Raw genomic sequence first — 25,896 nt, 5'->3', positions numbered from 1 at the left:
CATCTGTGTGCCCCCCCAAGTGACACTGGCTGTGTGGTTCTCTAGCTCTTGTCCCATAGCAGGGGCAGCTCGGAGACCAAGGAAATTGTCCACAGCGCTCCTCTGTTTCTATTGACTAAGTCCTTATCCAACAGGATGTCCAAATTCACAACTGGCTCTCTCTCTCTCTCTCTCTCTCTCTCTAACCCACAGAGCATTGAGATGGCGCACAAAAATATGAAACCAGGCAAAATCTTTATCAACAAAGGAAACGTGGAAGGTGTACAGATCAACCGAAGCCCCTCTTCTTACCTTTGGAATCCTCCGTCAGAGCGAGCCAGGCAAGGGGCATTATCACAATAAAATCATGGGTTTCCTTTAGAGATCAGCAACAAAAATCTAAGGATGCAGTTGGTGCTCAAGGAATGGGGTGGGATCCTGAAAGAATAGTAAAGCTAAAGTAAATTTAAAACATGTTGATCATCTAAGCAGAAATAAAAAGTGAATGTGGTAACTCACACCAGCCCGTGCACCAATCGGCCCGCTCTGCTGGCGGCTGGGGTCAGCGTGAGTGTTGGAAGGACTCCCAGTTTTGCAATCGGGCACGACTCTGGTTCCATCTCTGCTTTATCACTTCCTAGTCATGTGACCTTCAGTGATTTACTTATAGTAATTTATTGCCTCTCAGCTTCTTCTGTAAAGCGGAGATGAAAATGTGCGCAACACGTGTTTATTAAATTAATGAATAGCTCTTTTTGTTAGATCGTTCCGCAGAAATCATCTCCACCCAGGAGACTGTGGCAAGAGAGAAGCCATAAAAGGATAAAGAAGCAGGAACAAAGAACAATAAATAAAACTAGCATAATGGAATGGAACTAAGCCCGATTGTTTGTTTGTTTGCTTAAGTGCTGACCCAGGTTAGCCACAGGAGAGAAGCCCTTGACTGCTGTGGCACAGTAAAATAATATCTCACTTTCAACCTGACCACCTGGCATTTTACATTTGTCTGCGTATTTTTCCATCCATTTCAAAGGAGTTGAGTTTTAGAAAACATAATCCGATTTCCCTTGAAAGGCCATGAAAGAACGTTTGAAGCTACAGGTCGGGGATGGTTTTGATGTTGCATATTCCCTGCTATGTTTAAGAGATTCCGTGAAAATTTGACCGGAGTAGAAATTTCAAAGACCGGTCCCTTTTCTAAGAAACACCTGTATGTTCTATAAGATCACGACCATTACATAAAGATGTCAATTTCATCTCCAGTTGGCTGACCTAATGCCACTGAGTGTGATGGTATTGGCAAGCCATTTCTTTAGCTGAGGACTGAGGTCCTGCATGTGGTTCATAAGACCATAGCACATCAGGAAACCTCGCTCACTGAAGGCATTTTGATTTTAGTTTTTGTGTCAGCTTCTACTGTTGGTCATACAAGAAGCCCAGGCTCTAACTAACATAGAAATGACTGCGTTTCTTTGTTTTGACCAGGTATTCTTCAAATACCGACAAAGAAATGATCATCCTGAAAATGGTAGATTTGAATGGAGTTGACGTGGGCCTTATCAGGTACTCTGTTTACTTTTTTTGCTTTTCGTCCTATCTGGATAGCTTTCCTTAATCATGGAGGTGGGGACGGGGAGGGGGGCGTGGGAGGAAGAGACTAGAATAGTGGCAGCAGCGGCTGGGAATATGTTGAGTAGTTAAGAGTCCAGACTTGGGAGTCAGACACATCTGGGTCCAACCATGGATCCTGGGGCAAGGTTCTCAGCTTTCCAGGGCTCGGTTCCTTACCTGGAAAACAGGGCTAATTAAAGGATGACGTAAATGAGGGATTCAGGTAAAGAAGTGTAGTGTAGCATCTGGGATATGACATAAGGATTCAGTCAATTCTAGTGCTTATTACTCTATCAAGATGTTGTATGTGGAATTTCTACGATGGCAGACCATTATCTCTTGGTAAAATGAGAAAACAATCTGACCAACCAGGCTAAATGATTATGGGTTTGAGATGATTTATCTGTGTTTTCCTAAAAGAATGAAGTCAAGTCTAATGTAGGACAATGCCAATTAGTGATGGAAGCAGAATTGAGGCCACCTGAAGGAAGCAGATGAGGTGAAATTACAGCCTGGCACAGGTTTTAGTTCAGGATTATACATAAGAAGACATGTGGATTTTTTTTTTTTTTCATAAAGAAGGCATTTGCATTCATGTGTGAATTTTGTCCCTGCAATTGGACTGACTCAGGAATTGACTGGCTGGGTAACAGCCCCAGGTGCCTTGATGTGCAGATGTCCAAGTGGTGGAGGATGCCTGAAGGAAGTGTATGATGGCTCATGGGAGCTACAGTTAAATGGCTTCGGTTCGCTCTGTGTTGTCCTCGTGATGAGCTTTGTGACTTTGGCCAAGTGACTTAACTGCTCTGTGGCTCAATTTTCTTTCTTTCTTTCTTCCTTCCTTCCTTCCTTCCTTCCTTCCTTCCTTTCCTCTTTCTTTCTTCCTTCCTTCCTTCCTTCCTTTCCCCTTTCTTTCTTTCTTTCTTTCTTTCTTTCTTTCTTAAATGTTTATTGATTTTGAGAGAGAGAGAGAGCAGGGAAGGGGGAGGGAGGGAGGGAGAGAGAGAGAGAGAGAGAGAGAGAGAGAATCCCAAGCAGGCTCCACACTGTCACACTGTCAGCAGAGCCCGATGTGGGGCTCGAACTCACGAAATGTCAGATCGTGCCCCGAGCCAAAATTAAGAGTCGGATGCTTCACCAACTGAGCCACCCCTCAATTTTCTGACTTTAAAAGTGAGGGATAAAGTGAGTCCTTAAAATGTTGATAATAAGCGTGAGTAAAGGTGGTAGGGGCCTATCAGGTAGGATTATGAAATACTTAACTGAAAGGGTCTATGTAAGTCAAATTAATAATGAATTAAAATTAATAAGAGGTGAATGAAAACATTAAGGACTGTGATCAGTACTGGCCCTGTAACCAGGTGGAGAACAGCACGGTGGTGAGGAGTTCTGGTTTTAGGGGTAGATTTTAAGACTTGAGTTCAAATCCCAGCCTTGCCACTTACTAACCTACTTACACCTCAACTATTCCATTTGGAAATGGGAATGATAATGCCTCATAGGACTGTTTCAGGATTAAATGACATAATACATGCAAAGTTCTACTCTGTGTCTGGCATAGAAAAGAGTTTTATTATTTTGGTTAAATGGTAAGCAGAATAACATTCTACTTCTTCTAAGAACTCCATTGTTGGCTTCTCAGAATGCTTGACATTCTTTTTATGTATTTTCTTAAATGTTTATTTATTTATTTTGAGAGAGGGAGATAGAGAGTGAGGAGGGGAGGTTCAGAGAGAGGGAGAGAGAGCATCCCAAGCAGGCTCTGCACTGTCAGCATGGAGCCCGACGCGGGGCTCAAACTCACAAACTGTGAGATCACGACCTGAGCGGAAACCAAGAGTCGGATGCCTAAGTGACCAAGCCGCCCCGGACGCCCCTGAATGTTTGACATTTTTAGCATTGGAGTTACTTCTTCAGGTGTCAAGTGAGGTCACTAAAAACTCCCTGATAAAATAAACTTTATTATGTGGGTTGACATGATAGAAGTTATTCTTCCATTATAGTGAATTCATCTACTGATTGGTTGCCAACTGGTGTTGAACACAGTGGACTTTCTTTTTTTAAAAAATGCTTTTATTTATTTTTGAGAGAGAGAGAGAGACACAGAGTGTGAGCAGGGGAGGAGCAGAGAGAGGGAGACACAGAATCCGAAGAAGGCTCCAGGCTCTGAGCTGTCAGTACAGAGCCCAGCACGGGGCCCGAACTCACGAACCGTGAGATCATGGCCTGAGCTGAAGTCAGACCCTTAACCGACTGAGCCACCCAGGGGCAAACACAGTGGACTTCCTAAATGTGTGCTTGGGGTATGTGTTGTGATGGGCATGGTCCCTATCTTGAAGGCTCTAACAGACTAATGGGGTGATTGGGGTAGGGGACAGAGACAGACAGGCAAGTAATCACAACATACATCAGATGGCCATCAGTGCTACCACCTGGCCATCGATCAACGCTGTGGGAACTTGGAGGAGGTAGCAGGGATACCTGAGAGCATCGTGGAAGTCATGAAAAGACAGTGAGCTGGGAGGCCAGAGGATGGGCTATGTCAGGGAGGGGGTGAGGGAGGAATCCAAAAAGGTGAGCTAGCTCCAGATTGTGGGGCACTTTGCTGGGCCATTTGGTTACGAGACAGTCAGGATACAAGCATGTATCTCTGACGAGTTAGAGAATTCCACATTCGTTGGGAGAAGGAGGCTTTTTCCTTACGGTTTCCACTCAACTCTTGGCTGAATGACTGAGATCGTCCGTGATTCCCTCTTATTAGTTTCTGAATCCTTTAACGATGCCCATGGAAGACTAAAAAATGTTGTCCTTCTTCCAGATGTTCGTGGCTTCCTCGCATATAACTATATAACATATCTGGAAGTCCCAGGGCCAACCGTCAAGGTTATAGCAACTCTCCTCCATCTGCTAGGCTTAACACCCTGCAATAACTTGCTATTGTTTTTGCAGCCACCATATGTTATCCTTGACATAATTGCTCGTGCAATTGCCTCTTGTTGCATAGTGGCAATTGCTCTTTGAATGCATTAAAAATGATCCAAAGCATAAAGCCAAATCTGGGCTGCTGAGTAACTCAGCCACCAGATGTAGGTGCCTGCTGTTAGGCAGAATCCCAAGGCATGAGGAGTTTGGAAGCCTAGAATCTCTGACTGGCGGAACATGGGCGTCATCTGCCTCACAGCTCAGCTAAGAGCCAGGTAGGTGACGTGACCTGCCCAGTGTTGCAGCCAAGACTGTTCTCTTCATGCTGGGAACCATATTGAGGTCCACAATTTCTTCTTTCCTACCTTCACCTTTGGTTTCATTTCTTCATTCGGCGAGTCCGCACCGGAGACCTACTGGGTGCCACGCAGGACTTCCCAGTCCTTGGAATGGTGCTTTTCCTGGCCCTGAAATCAGGAATCAAATAATACCCACGCCCGTGTTCCTTGAGCAAGTCCCTTAAGTTCTCAGAGACTCAATTTCCATATTTCTCAGATGCAGATATAACCTCTTCTCTCCAGAGATCATCGATTTGTTTACTCATGTATTAAATGGTGTAGAATATATGTGTCATGAACTGAGCTCATCCTACAGATACACTGATGGGCAAAAGTAGATGGCGTTGTTGCCCTCAGAGAATTTATAATCTCTTGGTAGAGACAAGAGGTATCCAAACAGTCCTTGAAATATGTGTAAGATGATAACTGGGTTAAGTGCCAGGAAAGGAAGGTGCGTTGCATTGTCTTAAAGGGATGTGACCCTGGCAGGGAGACTGGGAAAAGCTTCCCTAAGGAAGTGATAATGGAGCTAAAAACCAAAGGAAGATTGAGAATTATTTGTAAGCCTTTTATTTTTATATACATTCCAGCTAGTTAACATACAGTGTAACATTAGTTTCAGGTGTGCAATATAGTGATTCAACCTTCCATACATCACCCGCTGCTCGTCACAAGTGCCCTCCTCAATCCTCATCACCTGTTGAACCCATCCCCCACCCACCTCCCCTCTGGTGACTGTCACTTTGTCCTCTATGGGTAAGAGTCTGTTGGGGTGCCTGGGTGGCTCCGTCTGTTAAGCCTCCGACTCTTGATTTCAGCTCAGGTTGTGATCTCACCGTTTGTGAGTTCAAGTGCTGAGAAGGGGTCTGGAGCCTCCTTGGGATTCTCTGCCTCCCCCTCTCTCTGCCCCTCTCCTGCTTGTTCTCTCTCTCTCTCTCTCTCTCTCTCTCTCTCTTGTAATGAATCAATACACATTAAAAAAAGAGTCTGTTTCTTGCTTTGCCTTTCTCTTCCCTTTCCTTCCCTTTGCTTGTTTTGTTTCTTAAATTCCACATATGAGTGAAATCATGTGGTATTTGTCCTTTTCTGACTGACTGATTTCACTTAGCATTATACTCTCTAGCTCCACCCAGGCCATTGCAAATGGCAAGATCTCATTCTTCTTTTATTGCTGAGTAACATTCCATTATATATAGACATCTATATCATATATGTATATCATATATGTATATATCTCATATCTATATCATATCTATATCGTATGTATCATGTATGCATATATATATATATATATATATATATATATCACATCTTCTTTATACATTCACCTATCAGTGGACTCTTGGGCTGCGTCCATATCTTGGCTATTGTAAACAATGCTGCTGTAAATATCCAGGCACCCGTATCCCTTTGAATTCATGTTTTTGTAATCTTTGGGTAAACACCAAGTTGTGCAATTGCTAGGTCGTAGGGTAGTTCTATTTTCACTTTTTGAGGAACCTCCACACTGTTTTCCAGAGTGGCTGCACCAGTTGGCATTCCCACCAACACTGCAGGAGGGTTGCCCTTTCTCCATATCCTCACCAACACTTGTTGTTTTTGTGTTGTTGATTGTAGCCGTTCTGACAAGGTGTGAGGTGACGTCTCATTGTAGTTTTGCTCGGCATTTCCCTGATGATGAGTGATGCCGAGCATCTTTTCATGTGTCTGTTGGCCATCTGGAGGTCTTCTTTGGAGGAATGTCTATTTGTGTCTTCTGTCCACTTTTTTAATTGGATTATTCATTTTGGGGCTGTCGACTTTTATAACTTGCTTATGTATTTTGGATACTAAGCCTTTCTTACATGTCATTTGGAAATATCTTTTCCCATTCCGTAGATTGTCTTTTAGTTTTGTTGGTTGTTTCCTTTGCTGTGCAGAAGCTTTTTATCTTGATGAGGTCCCAACATTCATTTTTGCTTTTATTTCCCTTGCTTTCAGAGACATGTCAAGTAAGAAGTTGCTATGGCTGATGTCAAAGAGGTTGCTGCCTGTGTCCGTCCTCCTCTAGGATTTTTGTGGTTTCAAGTCTCACAGTTAGGTCTTTAATCATTCTGAGTTTATTTTGCATATGGTGTAAGAAAGTGGTCCAGCTTCTCTCTTTTGCATGTTGCCGTCTGGTTTTCCCAGCACCAATTATTGAAGAGACTGTCTTCTTCCATGGGATATTCTTTCCTGCTTTGTCAAAGACTAATTGACCATATAGTTGTGGGGTGGAGAGGGCTGCAGTTAGCGCATAGGACCTTGGTGCACAACTTACAAAAGTGCTTTCTTCTCTGGGCCAAGGTGATTAGCTCCGTGAGCTGAGTGGGGGTTGGATTTCAGCCTCCTCTTACCCCCTTTGCAACTCATCTTTGTGCAGGGCACAACCTGCATGCTGGACATGGCAGCCCAGGTTTGAGAGAATAGAACTTGGGATGGGTTTATTACTCTTTTAGAATATTCAAGAAGCTCGATTTTGCCTTTGGCTTTTCTTTTCTGCTTCAGAGTAGGAAGTGCATAGTGTCCCAATGAAGAGGCCCTAGAAAATGCCTCGATTACCTAGGAGGAGAGAATGATTATAATATTCTATATTACTTTGCTGTTTATTGATTCACAGAGCATAGTCAAAATGTATTATTTTTCATCCCTAGGAAACAGAGACTAGGAAATTTTAACTAACTTGGCTACGGAGTAGGATAAAATCTCAAATCTCTGGACCTTCCGTGGTACCTTGATTACATTATGCTGACTCCAGCATGGCCCTGCTTTAGCTGTGATGTAATCCTTATTTAGAAATGTTTATTAACAGGGACGTTAGTTATCCGTTTATATCTGTGCTCTAACTTCTTTTGAAATTACCTCGACCTAACTTCGCTCTTTTGAACTTTGCTTGGAAGAATGTTGTTTTGACCAGATAAAATAAATTGTGAGGGCCGCTTTCTTTTATTAAAATGATGACCTTTCTGCATATCTTTACAATACTCACCTGTTCCCATCGCACTTTGGTCGCTGTGACAAGCCTGGTATTTTAATCTCACATATTTCAAAGGCCAGAGGAGGAAAAATACAGCTCTTCTCACTCTGAGATTCACATCACTTTTCCGAATGCTTATTTTTTCAGTTTTGTAGAGAAAGACAAATTCAATTAATTTTCCAAGGCCTAAAATAAATGAACATAAAGGCATGAAATCAATACGAATTCAAGTCTAATTAGCAGACTAGAATTCTCAGCAATTGCTTTCTCTACAGATATTATTGTCGGCCCCTGATTGAGAGAACACACCTGATCCCCCTCTGTGTTCCTTGGCGTGTAACACAATGCCAACCACATTCTTGCTGCTAACAAATTCATGTTGGTTGAATGAGAAGAATAATTGTCATCTCTCCTTGCCTTTATCCGTTACGCTGTGGCCAGAATGATCGTCCGTCCTCTAAACCCATCTTGATGCCTTTGCTACAAATGAGTTTTCTCCAGTGATCCCTTTGCCGAGTCCCTACTCCTCTTTTAAGACCCAGCTCAGATGTCACATCCTCTCCCAAGCATTTCTCAAGGGCAAGATGCTGCCTCGCTCACCTCCACGTCTCCAGTGCCTGGCACAGAATCAAAGTTAACTGTGTACTGAATGAGCAGGTGAATGAACGGAGGGGACAGAGCCAGTATCCCACAGCAGATTAGAACTTGGGCTCTGTGGTCTGACAAACCTGGACTCTTAGACCTGCTTCTTGACTTACAACGGGTGTGACCTTGGTCAGATTACTTACTGGCTCACTCTGAGACTTCATTTCCTTGGCCATAAAATAAGGACAATGATAACATCTGCCTCCAAGCATGCTTTTAGGATGAAATGAGATCCTGTGTATAAAATCCCTCACCTCATCAGAGAGACATGACAGTCCATGTTGATAAAACTGTTCCACAGGCTTCGTCTGATTGCCCTAGAGAGATTGCAGTCTGGCTGAAGCTGGCTGACCTCAGGGTAATCATATTAGACAGAAGTGTTCTGGTTGGGGAGCCATGGGAAGGTCATGGCCACCACCCCATTTTCCTTCCAAACTAAATGGAGTAAAACTGTAAAAAGACTCCCAACTAACTGGAAAACACTAGTTGACTAGAATTTTCTCTGGGACCTGAGTTTTAGGAGAAGGAGAGAAACCCATATCCGCAAAAAGGAAACTAGTATAAGGATTTTTTCAAAAGAGAGAAATTTTGCAAGTAATTTTAGGGCATGAGCTCAGAACCACCTTTAACCTAATCTTCTGTTCCTTTACATGGGGGCAATACATACCTTGGGGAACAAATTTAGCTCATAGGCTGGTGATAGGTTTGTTCAACACTGTTTAAAAAAATTCTAAATGGATGCCAACATGAAAAAAACACTATTATAGAAATTTTCAAATATATGCCAATTTAGAGTGATTAGTCTTTGAGTTTCCATGTAACTATTATCCACCTTCAGTAATTAGCACTATTCTCCCACTCTGTTTCATCCCTCCTCTCCTTTTGTTTTGCTTTGCTAGAGTTTTAATTTTTCTTTTTTTTTTTCTTTTAAATTTTTTTTTCAACGTTTTTTATTTATTTTTGGGACAGAGAGAGACAGAGCATGAACGGGGGAGGGTCAGAGAGAGAGGGAGACACAGAATCGGAAACAGGCTCCAGGCTCCGAGCCATCAGCCCAGAGCCTGACGCGGGGCTCGAACTCACGGACCGCGAGATCGTGACCTGGCTGAAGTCGGACACTTAACCGACTGCACCACCGAGGCGCCCCTAATTTTTCTTTTTTAATGCTTATGTTTTGAGAGAGACAAAGACAGTGCGAGTGGGGGAGGGGCAGACACACACACACACACACACACACACACACACAGAATGTGAAGCAGGCTCCATGTTCTAAGCTGTCAGCACAGAGCGTGACGTGGGATTCGAACCCACGAACCGGGAGATTGTGACCTGAGCCGGAGTTTGATGCTTAACCGACTGAGCCACCCTTGCTTTGCTAGAGTTTTAAAAGCCAACACCAGATAGCAAATCATTTCACTCATATATATTTCAGTGTATATCTCTATCAGGGAAAAATATAAAAAAATATAACCATAACCCATGATCCCAACCAACAAAATGAAAAATAGTTTCTTGATATGCTCTAAAACCTAGTCTGTGTTCAGTTTTCCCTGATTGTGTCAGTAAGATCTTTTTATAATTGTTTTATTTGAATCAGCATCCAAATAGTCCGCCCACCAACTCCATTTGTTGGCTATGTGTGTTAAGTCTCTTAATCGGTAAGATTTCTCCCCTTTTATTCTGTGCTATGTACTCCTCTCTTTCTTTTTTAATGAAAATTTTTTTCTTCTATTTTTTTTAATTAAAAAAATTTTTTTTATTTGGGCGTAGTGGGCACACAATGTTATATTTGGTTCAGGTGCACAACATAGAGACTGGATGATTCTGTGCCTTGTGTTATGCCCACCACAGGCGGAACTCCTGTCTGTCACCACAGGGCACTGGTACACTGCCATTGACTCTGTTCCCTGGGCTACACCTTCCACCCCCGTGACGTACCCCTTCCCTAACTGCAAACCTGCGCCTCCTGTTCCCCTTCAGCCATTTTGCCCAAACTTCACCCCTTTCCTCTCACGCCATTTACTTCTTCAAGAGTTTTTTAATCGAGGAGTGCCTGGGTGGCTCATCGGTTAGGCATCCGACTCTTGATTTTGGCTCAGGTCGTGATCCCAGGTTCGTGGGTTTGGTCCCGAGTCCGGCTCTATGCTGAGCACAGAGCCTGCTTGGGGTTGTCTCTCCCTCTCTCTCTGCCTCTCCCCTGCTCACAGGCAGGCACATGTGCATGTGAACGCATGTGCACTCATTCTCTATCTCAAAATAAGTAAATAAACTTGAAACATAAATTGATAAATATTTCGCAAAATCATGGATTTATCAAAGATCTGGAAGCTCTGGCTTACTCTCATAAGGCAACATTTGGCAGCCGCATAGTAGAGGCTACGGTCTTTAGGCCCATGCAAGTGCCTCCGGGTGTCCACAGTCCACACCGGTCCCCGTGGCACCAACCAGCTGAACTCATCCGTGTTGCCTACCCAGCCCCTATAGGCCTTGTGCTGGCCATCTCTGACCTACGTATACATCTGTTGGGCAATGAGAACTGAATCCTGAATGATGACCTTGATGTTTAAAAACATCCCTAGTCAGTAAGTAAATGTTCAGTTTTGTGAGCTATAGTACTTAGGTAGTAATGTAAGCTGAAATGTTTTATAGAGTCGTCAGCAAAGAATTAAACCAACAAAAGATTTTTTTTTTTTTTTTTTTTTTTACAAATCCTACATGGGCCTGAAAGTTCATGAATTAGCATCTCTCTTTTCTTGAGCATTCATTCTAGTTAATTTGCTTTCCAGCCTTCCATTCTCTATCTTTTTTATCCACGTGGAGGTTCGATCCTACAAAGGCCATTGGACAAGGTGTCCCAAGACCCCAACTTTAGTCTTGGTCCCCTATGACCAATGAGCTACCATTTTGCTTCTCTGAGACACCTTGCCGGGTGGAGGTCATAACTGTTTGGGCTCCAGGGCTGTTGTGAAGTGCAAGTACGGTAACAGATGTGAAATTAGTTTGTAGACGTTGTGGCTCTATACTTAAACAGGTATTACTATGCATATGGCTAACATCAAATTATGCATAACAGCCTCTTTCACACCTTTGTGCGCTTACTGTGTTGTTCCTTCCCCCTGGAATGCCCGTAAGAATTAATTGCTAGTCATCTGTGGTCCCCAAACACTTTATGCCTATTTTTTATAAGGTTTGTCACACTGTACTAAAGCCATTTGTTTACATCTTTGTCTGACCCTGGGTGTAAGGAAGCTTCAGTGTGTTCAGAACTGGGCACATGGCAGGGTCTCCGTAAAGGTCTTCTGAATTAGATAGGGTTGACTTCAATCATTGTTATGTGCACCTGTCTTGAAGGACAAGGTCGGCACCCACACAATGCTTTAGGCATATCGTCTGATCACTGACCGTTTAGTTTTGTATTTTTAACTTACGTAAATGCCTAGACTTTTTGAGTATGTTATTCATAAGCTAAGCTCATCATCAGTGAAATAACCTAAATGTGAAAGGCCTACCATTGAAAACTTTTTTTTTTCCCTGCTGGAGAAAACCAAAGCTCGCAGGCATTGTTTTGACTCCATCACCTGGTTCTCTTCCTGAGCCGAGGGCTCCTTTTCTCTTACAGCTGGTTTGCCATCCACCCCGTCAGCATGAACAATACCAATCACCTTGTCAATAGTGACAACATGGGCTATGCATCTTACCTTTTTGAGCAAGAGAAGAACAAAGGATATCTACCTGGACAGGTGAGATTTGGGTCATTGAAAATATCATCTTAATTCATTAGATCCTCATTCGTACAATGCTCAGAATAGCTGATTCACATCTTCAGTGTAAAGTGTCATCAAGCACATCACATACTAATATGCTTGGATAAAAAGAATTCTCCATCCTCCCTGAGAGGGGAAGAAAAATTAACAATGACTGTGTCAAACGCTGCTGACATCTGTAGCTTCATAAAGTTGCAATTAGTTAGAGAAGGAAGGACAAGCTTAAGATTTTTGCAATACGTGATACTTTTTGATCGGCTTGAGAATATGATCAACCGGGTTGATATTAACTTTTCTCTTCAGAGCTATCAAAGTATTAAGTACCTTCTGAGTAGCGTTAAGAACCTGAATGAGGAGGGGACAGGTGATGAATCTTTTCTGCGGTCCAGATTTCCCTGTTAATGGCGAATTTCCTTTTAAGGAGTTTCGTCATACTTTCTTTTAATAAGCCCCAAGGGAGAGATGACCCTAACCCACCAGACTTGTTATCGTAACTTTGAAACGCAATGAGGGATGGAATCAGAGATGGGGGCCGGAACTCAGTCCATGTGCCTCAGAAATCTCCTCAGCTCTGTGTTAATTACTGACTACAGATAGCTAAGTGGTTGGGGGGAGGGGGGGCTGCTCTGTTGGATCCTAAGGTCCAAGTCCCAAATGCCAAAGAATATAGGACGATAAGAACCCCAAGCCCTTGACTAGGATAAATGTCTAGAAAGTGCAATGATACCAAAGTTATTAGCCCCATGAACATTCATAGTGATCTTTTAGCTCCTGACTGATAAAATGCTATTTTTTTTTTCATTTTAGCCTGCATTTTAGGGAAAAGAAAGGAACTTCCCATTTATGATCGCTGGCTGGGGGCATTTTGAGATAAGTTATCTTTTTGGTGTAAAAAAAAAGACACATGATCTCCAATACCTGCTTATTTCTTTCCCTAAGAAAATTGAAGTCATGGAAGGTAGAATTAGATCAGCTGGGTTGAGGTTAAAGTCTTACACCACTCAAAAAGGTTATGTGCTGTTACTTCAGGTTGAAGAGCTAAAAGAAAAGATACATGGAGGTAGATCTGGATGGTGAATGCTATATTTAGGTTCAGTTTTGCCACAGGAACATCTGGATTCATATTTTCTTTTTAAGCCAGTAGGGATATTTATTTTTCAAGGAGAAAGGGACCTCTCAGCTCCAGATACAATACCAGGAAGGAGTCTGATGAGTCAGCATTTTATACCGTGTTGTTGTATGCTGTGTTTCTTGTCAAAATGTTTCTGTTTGTGGTACAGAGTTGAAACTCTCCTATTTGAAACAGCTTTATTGATCGTTGGAATATCATGAGCGTGATAACATGTATGCTGACTGCAATGTGAATTTTTTCACAAAGTTTCTCAGAATGTCCTACCTCCTCCTTTTATTGTGCTCAAATGGTTTTGAAGAGTTCCCCAGAGTGGATGGAATGTTTGTGTTTTTAATGGAATTCATTGTGGGAAATAAGAGAGAATAAAAGGCCGTTGGATGTTTCTTTTGGCAGGGACCCTATGTAGCAGCCTTTGCTTCATCAAACCTCGGAGATGTGTCCCCCAATATTCTTGGCCCACATTGTGTCAACACAGGAGACTCTTGTGATAACGTCAATAGCTCTTGTCCCATCGGTGGGGTAGGTAATTATGACATGAGATTCTTTGTGTTTGCATCTCATGTGCATTTTAAGTATTCACCATTAACTTATAATTGTGTTCTCCCCAAGTGCACCCAGGCCTACTGACCGCTGGCTCTTCTCAGGAGCACCCATTAAATTTCGATTGGATAAAATTCTAGTTCTCCATTGGATTGACTCTTAAGTGTTTTGAATGGTGAGGCAATTAGTAAATGTGAGAGATGAAATACCCTTGCCCAAACTTGGACAGTCTGAAACATTTCTTTCACCTTGGCATTTCTGATATCACAAGTTAGTACCAGAAACTGCTTGCCTGAGATGTTTCTCACTTGTGAAGTCTACAGCGTTACACACACACACACACACACACACACACACAAAACACATCAACATTTTTTTTTCTTTTCTATAAAATCACAAACAACAGGGGTGCCTGAGTGGCTCAGTTGGGTTAGTGGCCAACTTCGGCTCAGGTCACGATCTCACAGTTTGTGAGTTCGAGCCCCGCGTCGGGCTCTGTGCTGACAGCTCAGAGCCTGGATTCTGTGTCTCCCTCTCTCTCTGCCCTTCCCTTGCTCATGCTTGCTCTCTCTCTCAAAATTAAATAAACATTGGCATGCCTGGTGGCTCAGTTGGTTAAGCATCTGACTTCTGCACAGGTCATGATCTCCCAGTTCATGAATTTGAGCCCTGTGTTGTGTTGTGCTGACAGCTCAGAGCCTGGAGCCCACTTTGGATTCTGTGTCTCCCCCTCTCTCTGACCCTCCCTTGCTCATATTCTCTCTCTCAAAAATAACTAACTAGATAAATAAATAAATAAACATTAAAAATAAAAATAAAGTCACAAACAACAAATCTTGCTGTCAAAACTCACACAACATGGAAAACCTAGAGGGCAGTAAAAAGTGAGTTCCTCTTCATTCCCTTCCTTCTCCCCCCTCCAAGGAAGTTACCACTATCCCACCTCTTCCTGTATACTTGTCCACACATTCACGAACAAAATTTTACAACTTCTTTGTTGATTTTTTTAATAGGACTGGGATTCGAGTTTTCCACCTACTTTGTTGTCTTTAAAATTGTTTTAGGGCTGAACACAGGTCTGTGTGGCAAGTTTTAAAGACTTACTATTATTAGTATGGCCTTATTTAGGCCATACTGTCATTTATTTCATTGTTTCCCTGCCATGTTCATTTAGATTTTTTCTGCCTTGACGTGAGAAGCAGATTGTAGTTTCTGGGCTCTTGTTCTTTGTGTTTATAGAACATGTCACCTGTGATATGACTTTTATTAAACGTCATTTCTGGGCTATTTATTTTATTCCCATCAATTCTACCCAATGGGTAGTAGAGCGTAACAATTAGAGTTTTCTATTATATATTACCATTTTGGTATAGAAAGTCTTCCTTTATTATTATTCATTTGCAAAATGTTCACACATCATTCATTCTCATTCGATTTCAAGATTACTTGTTGGATTCCAACATTCAGAGAGGAAACGTTTAAATAAATTATGGTACCTGTTTGCAGTAGAATATTATGTACCAACAAACTGTACTGTGTTGGAATACTGAATGTGGGAAAAAGCTCACAGTACACAATGTTGATTTAGAAAATCAGTATTTAGGGGGCGACTGGGTGGCTCAGTGGGTTAAGCATTCGACTTCGGCTCAGGTCACGATCTCACGGCTCGTGAGTCCAAGCCCCGCGTCGGACTCTGTGCTGACAGCTCGGAGCCTGGAGCCTGCTTCGGATGCTGTGTCTCCCTCTCTCTCTGCTCCTTCCCGTCTGGCACTCTGTTTTTCTGTCTGAAAAATAAATAAACATTAAAAAAATTAAAAAAGGAAGAAAATCAGGGTTTAATCTTGTATATTGATTATGATTGCAGTTTTGAAAATAAATGCATTGTAGTGAAAAGACAAAGTGAAACACACTGAATTGTTAACCCTGACTTTCTCTGTTTGGCATTACTATGGCATTACAGGGGGGGTTTATTCTGTTGATTTTGTTTATTGTTTTTATTCTATTTATACACTTTTGTAGTTTTTTCCTACAAGGAGAATACTTTTAATCAGTAAAAATTATCATAGAATCACACCCTCTCCCACGACAGAATTCTCTTTCTCTCCATTCCATTCCATCTGTTAGATTTGCTTCCCTCATGATTGCAAGATGGCAGTCAGTACTGAGGACAGTATATCCTTTTCTCCCCCCAAATATGGTAGGAGAGAGAGAAAACCCGTCTCTAACCATGGAATAAAAGTTCTTTTCCTTCTGATTGGGTCATGGGAGGTACATATCCATTCCTGGACCGAAACGGTTGCAGGGGAAATAGTGTGCTGACAGGCTCAGGCTGGGGTTCCTGACCAATCTTGGGGAGGGCCTAGGGAATTACCACAGTCGTTTTAGACTTACCTGGGCTGGGAGTGGAACTGTTGACTGTGAAAGAAGCGATGCCTTTTTGAACAAAATCGTGATTCGCTTAAGAAACAGAAAGAGGGAAGTGGGCAAATGTTGACGTATCTTTTGCTTTCGCGTAGCTTCTTTCAACAGATTTTTTTTTTTAACTTCAGAAACTAGCTTTCATTAAAACAAAGATGTATACTTATTAACAATGCAAACGATGTTGAGAAGTTCGGGAAACAAAACAGGTCAATGCGCAGCCTCTAACTCCACGATTAACCTGTTAAACCTTAAATGAACATCCTACTAGGCAGCCTTTTCGGCTTCCACGCTCCTACGTGTACGCACAGTTGTACGCAAATGAGGTCACGCTGGAAATGCTGTTCTATAGCTGCTTTCTTATTTCCCTCGAATATACTTTATGTTTTTTAGTTTATTTATTTATTTTGAGAGCAAGAAAGAGAGAGAGAGAGAAAGCAGAGGAGGGGCAGAGAGAAAGAGGGAGAGAGAGAATCCCAAGCAGGCTTCACGCTCAGCATGAAACCCAACACGGGGCTCGAACCCACAGCCCTGGGGTCATGACCTGAACCAAATTCAAGAGTCGGACGCTTAACCTGTTGAGCCTCCCTGGTGCCCCTCCAGTGAATACACTTTAAAACATCCTTTAAACGAATGGTACAGTTTTCAATTTTAAGTACCGTAAGTTAGTTCACCGATCCCCTCGTGATGAATATTTTCTTTCCTTCCCTCCTCTCTCCCTTCTTTTTTCCTCCCATCACATAAATGGACTACGTGTGTCATACATATTTTCACACGTATATGAGTTTCACCTTAGGACAAATTCTTGCGAGTGAATTTGCTGTTCAAGGGAAAGCACAGTTCCCATGGGGGTGACCATGAGTCCTGTCCCCAGCCACAGTGTGTGAGTGACCCTTTCCCCAAAGCCTCCCTGATGCCTGGTTTATCGAGCATTCAGTCTTTGCCAACAGAACAGGCGGAGTTTCTTTTTGTAGTTTAAATGTATATTTAATGATTCACAGGCTTGAATGTATTTTAATGTTGAAGAGAGATTTACATTTCTTTTTTGCAAATCACCTATTTTCATCTGTGTTCCACTGTGTATCCAGTAGGATTTTTTTTTTTGCTTTTTTCCTCCCAGATTTATTGAGATATAATTGAGAGATAACATTGTATCATTTTAAGGCATACACTGTGATAATTTTGATACACATATAGGATGCTTTTTACTGCAAATAAGAGAAAACCCAACTCCATAGGGATGAATCAGAAGGTTATTAAGGAGGTGTTCATCCGCATTTTCTTGAAATGCTTTTTAATTTTCAATTATAGTATTTAAGTATCTGGTCAATGTCAACATTTTCTGGGGTCAGAAGGGAAGGATAGAGCCAGATTTATCTACTGATTTTTATTTTTTTCCAGTGGCTCACCTATGTGTTCCAATATAACGTTGATTGGGTTTCTGATTGGCTCAGACTCACTTGTGATTTTGCATTCCTTGAGATAATTGCTTCTTTCACTAAGAGCCCGTCTTGTCTCCCTGTGTTGCAGTCTAGCATGTGCATCGCTATGGGACCCGGACACGACATGTTCAACAGCACTCAGATTATCGGAGGGATCATATACCAGAGAGCAAAGGTCAGCCACGGGCTGGCCTCTTTCCAGTTCATTTAACCTTGTTCTCTCAAATCCACGGGCAGCGCTCCTTACAGAGACGGTAATGGTAAGAGACAGCAGGAGCCCGAGCTGCGCTGTGGAGTCTGGAAGCCTGCTGTTTCCAGGCCCGCGAGGAAGGCCGCTTCCAAAGGCACAAGACCCCCCCTCTCGGACTGCCCCTCTGACTTCCCCGAGGAAGTGCTTTTAAAACCAAGGAGGCAGGGAAACATTCTGTTGGGGCCAGAACACTTGCTTCCGACAACATGGTAACAGACAGTGTAAGGATTCCAGGTAACACGGTGTCAGACGTGACCAGATGGATCCGGACCCACCGGGCCACCTGGCCACCCTTCACTCCTTCAGCGTCAAGGCCAAGCAGAGCCATTCGCTCCTGCTCTGGAAATTCGATTCAGATGACTTCCTAGGCTCCAATACGGCATAGACTCTCCATTTTACATTTTCTTCCCTTTCCTTTTTAAAACATTTTTTGATGAGGACAGAATCTGGTCTTCAGTGAGATTACAAGGAGTTGCTCTCTGCTTCTCCCTCTGCTAAACTTTGGCTTCCATTTTCCCCCAAACTTTGTGTCAGCTCCTATGGGGACAGACATCGGATTTTTTTTTTAAGTTTATTTGTTTATTTTGAGAGAGAGAGAGAGAGAAAGTGTGAGTGGGGAGGGGCAGAGACAGAGGGAGAGAATCCCAAGCAGGCTCTGAGCTGTCAGCACAGAGCCCGGCGTGGGGCTCGAGCCCACAGACTGTGAGACCATGACCTGAGCCGAAGTCGGATGCTTAATCGGCTGAGCCACCCAGGCACCCCAGATATCTGATTGGAAAGACAAAGGATGGGGGCCTGGGTGTCTCAGTCAGCTAAGTGTCCAACTTTGGCTCAGGTCATGATCTCACAGTCCATGAGTTCGAGCCCCACGTCGGGCTCTGTGCTGACAGCTCAGAGCCTGGAGCCTGTTTTGGATTCTGTGTCTCCCTCTCTCTCTGCCCCTCCCCCACCTGTGCTCGCTCTCTCTCTCTCTCTCTCTCTCTCTCTCAAAAATAAATAAACATTAAAAAATACTAAAAAAGAAGAACAGAAAAGACAAAGGATGACTTCAGGCTGTGGTATCCCCCATAGTTAAATCTCTTCCTTTGCCTGGCTCGTTCCTACCTTTGCTGCGCGTGCGTGTGCACACGCACACGCACATGTGTGTTTAAGTAAATATTTTGCTCCAAGGGTTCTAAAATGTTTCAGGAGCAAGTAAGGAAGAGCTAAAGTACCTTTAAAGCCATTGGACAACAGCCAGCCTAGTTGCTGCACTTCCTGCTTTATTACTGTGGCATCATCAGAGGATTGTTCTAAATGAACAGATTCTATTTAGGGGAGGCACCTGTGACACACTTCAGTGTTACTGTCCTGGGCCTGCGAGTCATAGGGGTTCATCTCACAGGCTGGAATCTCTTCTCAGCAAGGCACACCTTTGCTTTTCGTCAGAAAGGCGGGCAGCAGCTGGTGTTACCCATGACTCACCTGAGAGCCCCCACGTGGCTGTAGGAGCGAGGATGGGGACAGAGTGGGGACAGTTAGGTGTCAAACAAAGGGGGCATGTGCTGAGGCGGGACTGGCCTACCGTGTCTGGTGCAGATCAGTTTCCGAACGCGATGTCTCCCATTTCCCTGCAAGGTTAGAAAAAAGTGTCAATTCACCCTGAAGGGAAACAAAACAGAACAGAACATCAAAGCGTGGATGGTGGGTGGGGCAGACGACGTGGGTCGTGAAGTCTTTCCAGCTGTCCTTTGGTGGCAGGGAACTCAATCAGAGAATCCTGCGGTTGAGCTCTCCTCCTGGCCAAATCAGTGATGGGCCCACCTACTCCTAATCTTAAATTTTCTTGACCGTCTTTCAAGAGAGATGGAGGCCTTTTGGTGCCACGGGCCATATCCCTAGACTTTCGTGTTTGTGGGGAGTAGACACAGGTCAATGGTCTCAGGGCCGCCATGAGTCTGGGAAGCGACTGGAGGTGGCAGAGGGACCCACGTGGGTAGTGGCCATTTCTAAGCAGCCAGCAAACCTTGGCTCAGAGATGCTTTTCCAAATTGGTGCTTACGGGGTAATATCCGTACTGTTCATTTTAGCTCTTCTGCTTTCGACAGCAAGCCTGTGTGGGTTTTCTAGGAACTGTATGCCTCGGCCTCCCAGGAGCTGACGGGACCACTGGCCGCGGCCCATCAGTGGGTGAATATGTCCAACGTCACCGTCTGGCTCAACTCCACCCACACAGTAAGTGTCCCTGAGCCACACTGATCATGCCACGAGGGGAGAGCTCTGGGCTGATCTCAGTACTTACGGAAGTTTGACTTCTGTTTCTTGTTCTGTTGACTTCTCATCTTTGTGTCTGTTTAAAAATCTTCCCTTTAGGCCCAAACCTGTAAACCTGCCCTGGGCTACAGTTTCGCGGCCGGCACAATAGACGGGTTCGGGAGCCTCAACTTCACGCAGGGTGAGGGGGCATGTCGTGACCTCTGTGGTTCCGGGCTCTGAAGCGTCAAGGCTCTGAAGGGCTTCGCTACAGCCAATACGTTTGTCATTTGTTACTGTTGCCTTTAAACACAGGGGCGGGCGTGCTTTCCAGGTGTGCACGTGACAGCCAGATTTCCCAGGGATGGGTCTCCTGGAATGCAGCTTCCACGGATTCACATAGAACGGGAGTCAGCTTTTCTTTGCATTTCAGAGTATGGATGGATGTTGTTGTTTTTTTTTTTAATTTATTTTTTTAATTTTATTTTTTAAATTTACATCCAAATTAGTTAGCATCGAGGGCAACAATGATTTCAGGAGGAGATTCCTTAGTGCCCCTTCCCCATTTAGCCCATCCCCCCTTCCGCACCCCCTCCAGTAACCCTCTGTTTGTTCTCCATGTTTATGAGTCTCTTCTGTTTTGTCTCCCTCCCTGTTTTTGTTTTATTTTTGTTGCCCTTCCCTTATGTTCATCTGTTTTGTCTCTTAAAGTCCTCATAGGAGTGAAGTCATATGATGCTTGTCTTTCTCTGACTAATTTCACTTAGCCTAATACCCTCCAGTTCCATCCATGTAGTTGCAAATGGCAAGATTTCATTCTTTTTGATGCTGAGTAATACTCCATTGTATATATACAACACAATTTCTTTATCGTTTCATCCATCGATGGACATTTGGGCTCTTTCCGTACTTTGGCTATTGTTGATAGTGCTGCTGTAAACACGGAGGTGCGCGTGGAAAGTGCTTTCGTATTTTCTTTTGATTTCCTCCTTGACCATTGTCAATTTATGATCATGTTGCTTCATTTCCACATAGTTGTGAGTTTCCCAAATTTTCTTCTGTAATTTATTCCTAATTTCATTACATCGCGGTTGTAAAACACACTTTGTATTACTTATACCTTTTGACGTTTGCTGGAGTTTGTTTCATGGCCAGCCTATAGTCTATCCTGGACAGTGCCTGTATGAACTTGCATAGAGTGTCTGTTATGTTCTTGCTGCGTGGACGGAGGTATCTGCGGGTACCTGTTAGGTCCACTTGGCTTCTAGTGCTGTTCACCTTTTCTATTGTTGGTCTTCTGACTTGTTGTCCCATCTATTACTGAAACTGGGATTCTTTTTTTTTTTAATGTTTATTTATTAGTTTGAGAGAGAGAGAGCGAGCGCAGGGGAGGGGCAGAGCGAGAAGGAGACACAGAACCCAAAGAAGGCTCCAGGCTCTGAGCTGTCAGCACAGAGCCCGATGCGGGGCTGGAACCCAGGAAGCAGGAGATCATGACTTGAGCTGAGGTTGGATGCTTAACCAAATGAGCCATATTACTGAAAGTGGTGTTATTAAAGCTCCAGCTATTATTATTGATTGTCTCTTTCTCCCTCCATTTCTGTCAGTTTTGGCTCATGTGTTTTGGTGCTCTGTTAATAGGTCCATGTATGTTTATAAGTGTTATATTTTCCTAATGAAACATAGATTCTAAGTTCATAGGTTTCAGAGTTAATGTAACTTTTCCCCAGATTGTTGCTTTCATGTGTGATTTTTTTTTTCTGTGTGTGTGTGTGTGTGTGTGTGTGGGCACACACATGTGTGGATATTTAGGTGGGGAGTTAAGAGAGGCTCTTTCTTTGGACCACAAGCTAAACAATCAGTGCTTCAAGTTGGAGATTGACGTTTTTAGTTTCTACAATGGGAAGAATGTGATTTAGTTCATAAATCTACAGTTAATTATATCATTTTGTTTTTATTTGAAACATGAATGAGGAAGAGCAGTGGAAACAAAACCTTAAGGACCTTGAACAAAGTACATTCTTTTATCCTATTGGCCACACCAAGGATCTAATTAAATAATGACTCCTATTTTAGGAAGCACAGGAAATTTTGCCTCTTCTCTTATTCAATCTGTTTGGCACTCTTGGACAACAACCTTCATAACATCTTTGTAATAAAGTCACTGCTGTGCATTTGTCAAAGTGATGACATTTTTTTCAGAGCGTTAGAATCAAATTAGTGATAATATTCCTAACAGGGACAACAGTAGGGGATCCATTCTGGGACACTCTTCGGGATCAACTCCTGGGCAAGCCATCTGAAGAAATCAAAAGGTGTCATAAACCAAAGCCAATCCTTCTTCACACTGGAGAGGTAATGAATTTTGACTATGATGGTAAACTTAGCATATTGTTATTTTAAAACTTACGAATTGTCAGAGACAAATGATAGATTGTTACTGACATGGGAGTTCTTATTCAGATTTTACCACATCCAATTTTTAATATTAAAAATACGTGTATTAAGAATCACACTCTAAGGAATAAGAGGCATGATTATTAAATATTGTGACTTAGATTTTATGATAAATAACTGAAATGATTAAAACAGTGGAAAAGGAAAATTAGATCAACATCTACCTTATTCAGGATTCATTGATGTTGACTGCAGGAAAGGAGTTGAGACACAATTCTCTGCAGAGGAAAACATCTCAGGTCCCATAAAAAAGGACATGTCCATACCTCCATTTTCTCACAATTCGGGCAACATGTTTAACTAAAGCAATATTCTTTTAATACTGCTTTGGACCACGGATTTTCACATTCTGATCGTCAAAACTTCACGTTGGTGTTCATAATGTAAGTTGTTGATGTGGAAAAAATTTTAAATAGAGTTTTTTTCTTCCTCTAATATTCCATTAGAATTCTTCAGGAAGAAGAAAGAGAGGAAAGGAAGGGATAGAGGAAAAGCTTCCACACTAATCTGACTATGGAAAAGGATAGATTATCTTGGAGAAAACTTGGAAAGCAAGGCCAGGCTTGGTAACTGGACTCAAAAGGGAAATCATTAAGCTAAGCCGTTCCCATGGTGGTAGAATTACTTATACACCTTGCACAGTCCTCTTTGGCTTATCTATTACACATTGAGATTCTACCATGCCAGGTCCACCAAAAACTTCACGGATGAGAAAGCAAGTTCAGGTTAATGGGGCATTGGCATTGAGATCCATATGTTATGACCGGATAGAATATTGAATACTACCTCATTAATTAGAAAGAAAATCTATGGTAGGAGGATAAAGCACCAAAAACAGCTGGAAACATTTAAAATCCTTTAATAAAGGGAATTCTCTGAGCATCATCTGTCGCTTGCCCATATAGAAAGCAATATCCTTTCACACAGTTTTCATATTTGGGGTTTTTTAGCTGACAAAACCGCATCCATGGCACCCAGACATCGTTGATGTTCAGATGATCACCGTTGGGTCCTTGGCCATAATTGCCATCCCTGGGGAATTTACGTAAGTTTTCTTTGTTACTTTGTAGTTAAAAATGTAATTATTGGGTATGTGTTTCTGTTACAGTCACTTCTTCTGGGGGGGGGGGCGGGGAGATAATTCTGTGCTGGCTTCTTTGTATCTCACTATATCATACTCTTTTTTCAGTTTTCCCCACTTGGGATCTTGCGGCAAATTCTGAAACCCTGACCCTCCTTTTATCCCCACGACCGACTCTTCTCTTCCTTCAGCTCTTTGTTCAGATCTCTAACAGAGATGCCAGTCCTGCTGACCCCAGCTCACACTGTCCTTACCGCCACCACCAAGTCCCCACAGCATCAGCAGCGGCCTCATCATTACAAGGACTGCCGTAATCGCCTTTTCATCCTTACTCTGCTTTCTGGTCCCCGTAGCCACCATTGCCATCCCATTTCTTTTATTTGCTTGTTGACCATCTCCCCCCCCGCCCCACCCCCCACCGCCCACCCTGGAAAGTGAGCTTCATGCCCTTGAATCCTTAGCCCTTAGAAAGGAGCCTCTTGGGGCACCTGGGTGGCTCAGTCGGTTAAGCGGCCGACTTCGACTCAGGTCATGATCTCATGGTCCGTGAGTTCGAGCCCCGCATCGGGCTCTGGGCTGATGGCTCAGAGCCTGGAGCCTGCTTCCGATTCTATGTCTCCCTCTCTCTCTGCCCCTCCCCCGTTCATGCTCTGTCTCTCTCTGTCTCAAAAAGAAATAAACGTTAAAAAAAAATTTAGAAGGGGGCCTCTTATGTGGCAGATGCTGTGTTTTGTTAAGGATTCAATGAAAGAAGGAAACGGTAAATTCTTTGTAGGCAGGAGCACGTACACTCTCAACTTGCCTCTGTTCTTGCTAACATCGAACACAGACAGTACATTTTTTTTGGGTCAACGAATGGAAAATGATCGTCGTCTTTGCCAGTGATATTCACGGAGGGCCTTTCCCTCCTCCAAGTCGCTGTTTTCAGTTGAGGATTTGTTCTGAAGACAGGACAGCCAGGGGGAAAGAGGCTCAAGTTTAGCTCTGCCTCGTCACAGAGCTTGCACGTGCCTTACCACGTTGTGTTAAGAGCCAGGATCCCGCCTGTCTTTCGCCGCAAGTTTTTCTGTGGTCTTTGCATGCTTTTGGAGTCGGGAACCACTTAGATAACTCTGTTTTCTTGACTCAGGACCATGTCTGGACGAAGACTTCGGGAGGCCGTTCAAGCAGTGAGTTAAAAATGAAATAAAATATGTATACCTTTATATTTGGGGAAGAGAAAAGAATTCCCTAATCCTGCGATCTGATACCTTTTAAATTAATTGTTGCTAAGATGCCTAGAGTTTCACACACTTGAAAGTAATGCGTAGAGGGGTGCCTATGTGGCTCAGTCGGTTAAGCATCCGACTTTGGCTCAGGTCATGATCTTGTGGTCTGTGAGTTCAAGCCCCGTGTCAGGCTCTCTGCTGACAGTTCAGAGCCTGGATCCTGCTTCCCATTCTGTGTCTCCCTCTCTCTGTGCTCCTCCCCCACTCATGCTCTGTCTCTCTTGCTCTCAAAAAATAAATAAAACACAAACAATTAAAAATAAATAAAAAAGGAAGTAATGCGTGGAGGTGAATATGAAATATTAGTGGTATAAAAATAAGCTTAAAATGAGAAGGAAGCTATAATCCAGTTTAAATATTTTATTGATATATTTATCTGTTAATAATTTAAAAATTGATAATGGTTTTACAGATCAAATAGTAAATAACCTTACATACCTTAATATCTTGAAGTTCTGTCTAAATAAAATCTAATCCATGTTAGGAATTCTGTATTTTATCTGCATTTATGATTTTCTTCCTATTCAGGAAGGTAGTGTAGATGGTTCTAAAATGATGTAATCATGCTTAGAGCCGGAAATAACCACTACGGTCAGCTAGTATCCTTCTATTATGCCTTTTAAGGAAACGGGCTTAGTGTCTGTATTTTAGTAATAAGAAGATTCTATATCTGCAAATTCAACCAACCAGTGAGATGTTCTTAGATCCACTGACTTGCCCACAGGTAGTGCAGTTATGGCTCTAACTTTTCCCCAAGGCCTCGTGGGTACTTGCACACGGCCGAACAGTTTTGATCATTAGGAACGAGGTTAAGAGAGTCAC

General features: G+C 42.9%; 1 protein-coding gene across 1 annotated transcript in view; it reads left to right on the top strand.

The window, feature by feature from the left end:
• ASAH2 (N-acylsphingosine amidohydrolase 2) overlaps positions 1–25,896 on the top strand; it is a 91,192-nt gene that overhangs the window by 48,536 nt on the left and 16,760 nt on the right. Inside the window, exons 7-16 of the mRNA XM_049646054.1 lie at positions 193–320; positions 1,465–1,542; positions 12,110–12,230; positions 13,780–13,905; positions 17,875–17,961; positions 20,146–20,250; positions 20,389–20,470; positions 22,508–22,623; positions 23,676–23,770; positions 24,936–24,975. Coding sequence (XP_049502011.1) covers positions 193–320; positions 1,465–1,542; positions 12,110–12,230; positions 13,780–13,905; positions 17,875–17,961; positions 20,146–20,250; positions 20,389–20,470; positions 22,508–22,623; positions 23,676–23,770; positions 24,936–24,975 — 978 coding nt within the window. The remainder of the gene's footprint in view (positions 1–192; positions 321–1,464; positions 1,543–12,109; positions 12,231–13,779; positions 13,906–17,874; positions 17,962–20,145; positions 20,251–20,388; positions 20,471–22,507; positions 22,624–23,675; positions 23,771–24,935; positions 24,976–25,896) is intronic.

Source organism: Panthera uncia, chromosome D2 (genome assembly GCF_023721935.1).
Source record: "Panthera uncia isolate 11264 chromosome D2, Puncia_PCG_1.0, whole genome shotgun sequence".
NCBI lineage: Eukaryota > Metazoa > Chordata > Mammalia > Carnivora > Felidae > Panthera > Panthera uncia.
Note: the sequence above shows the minus strand (reverse complement) of the source record. Positions and strands in the feature narration are given on the sequence as shown.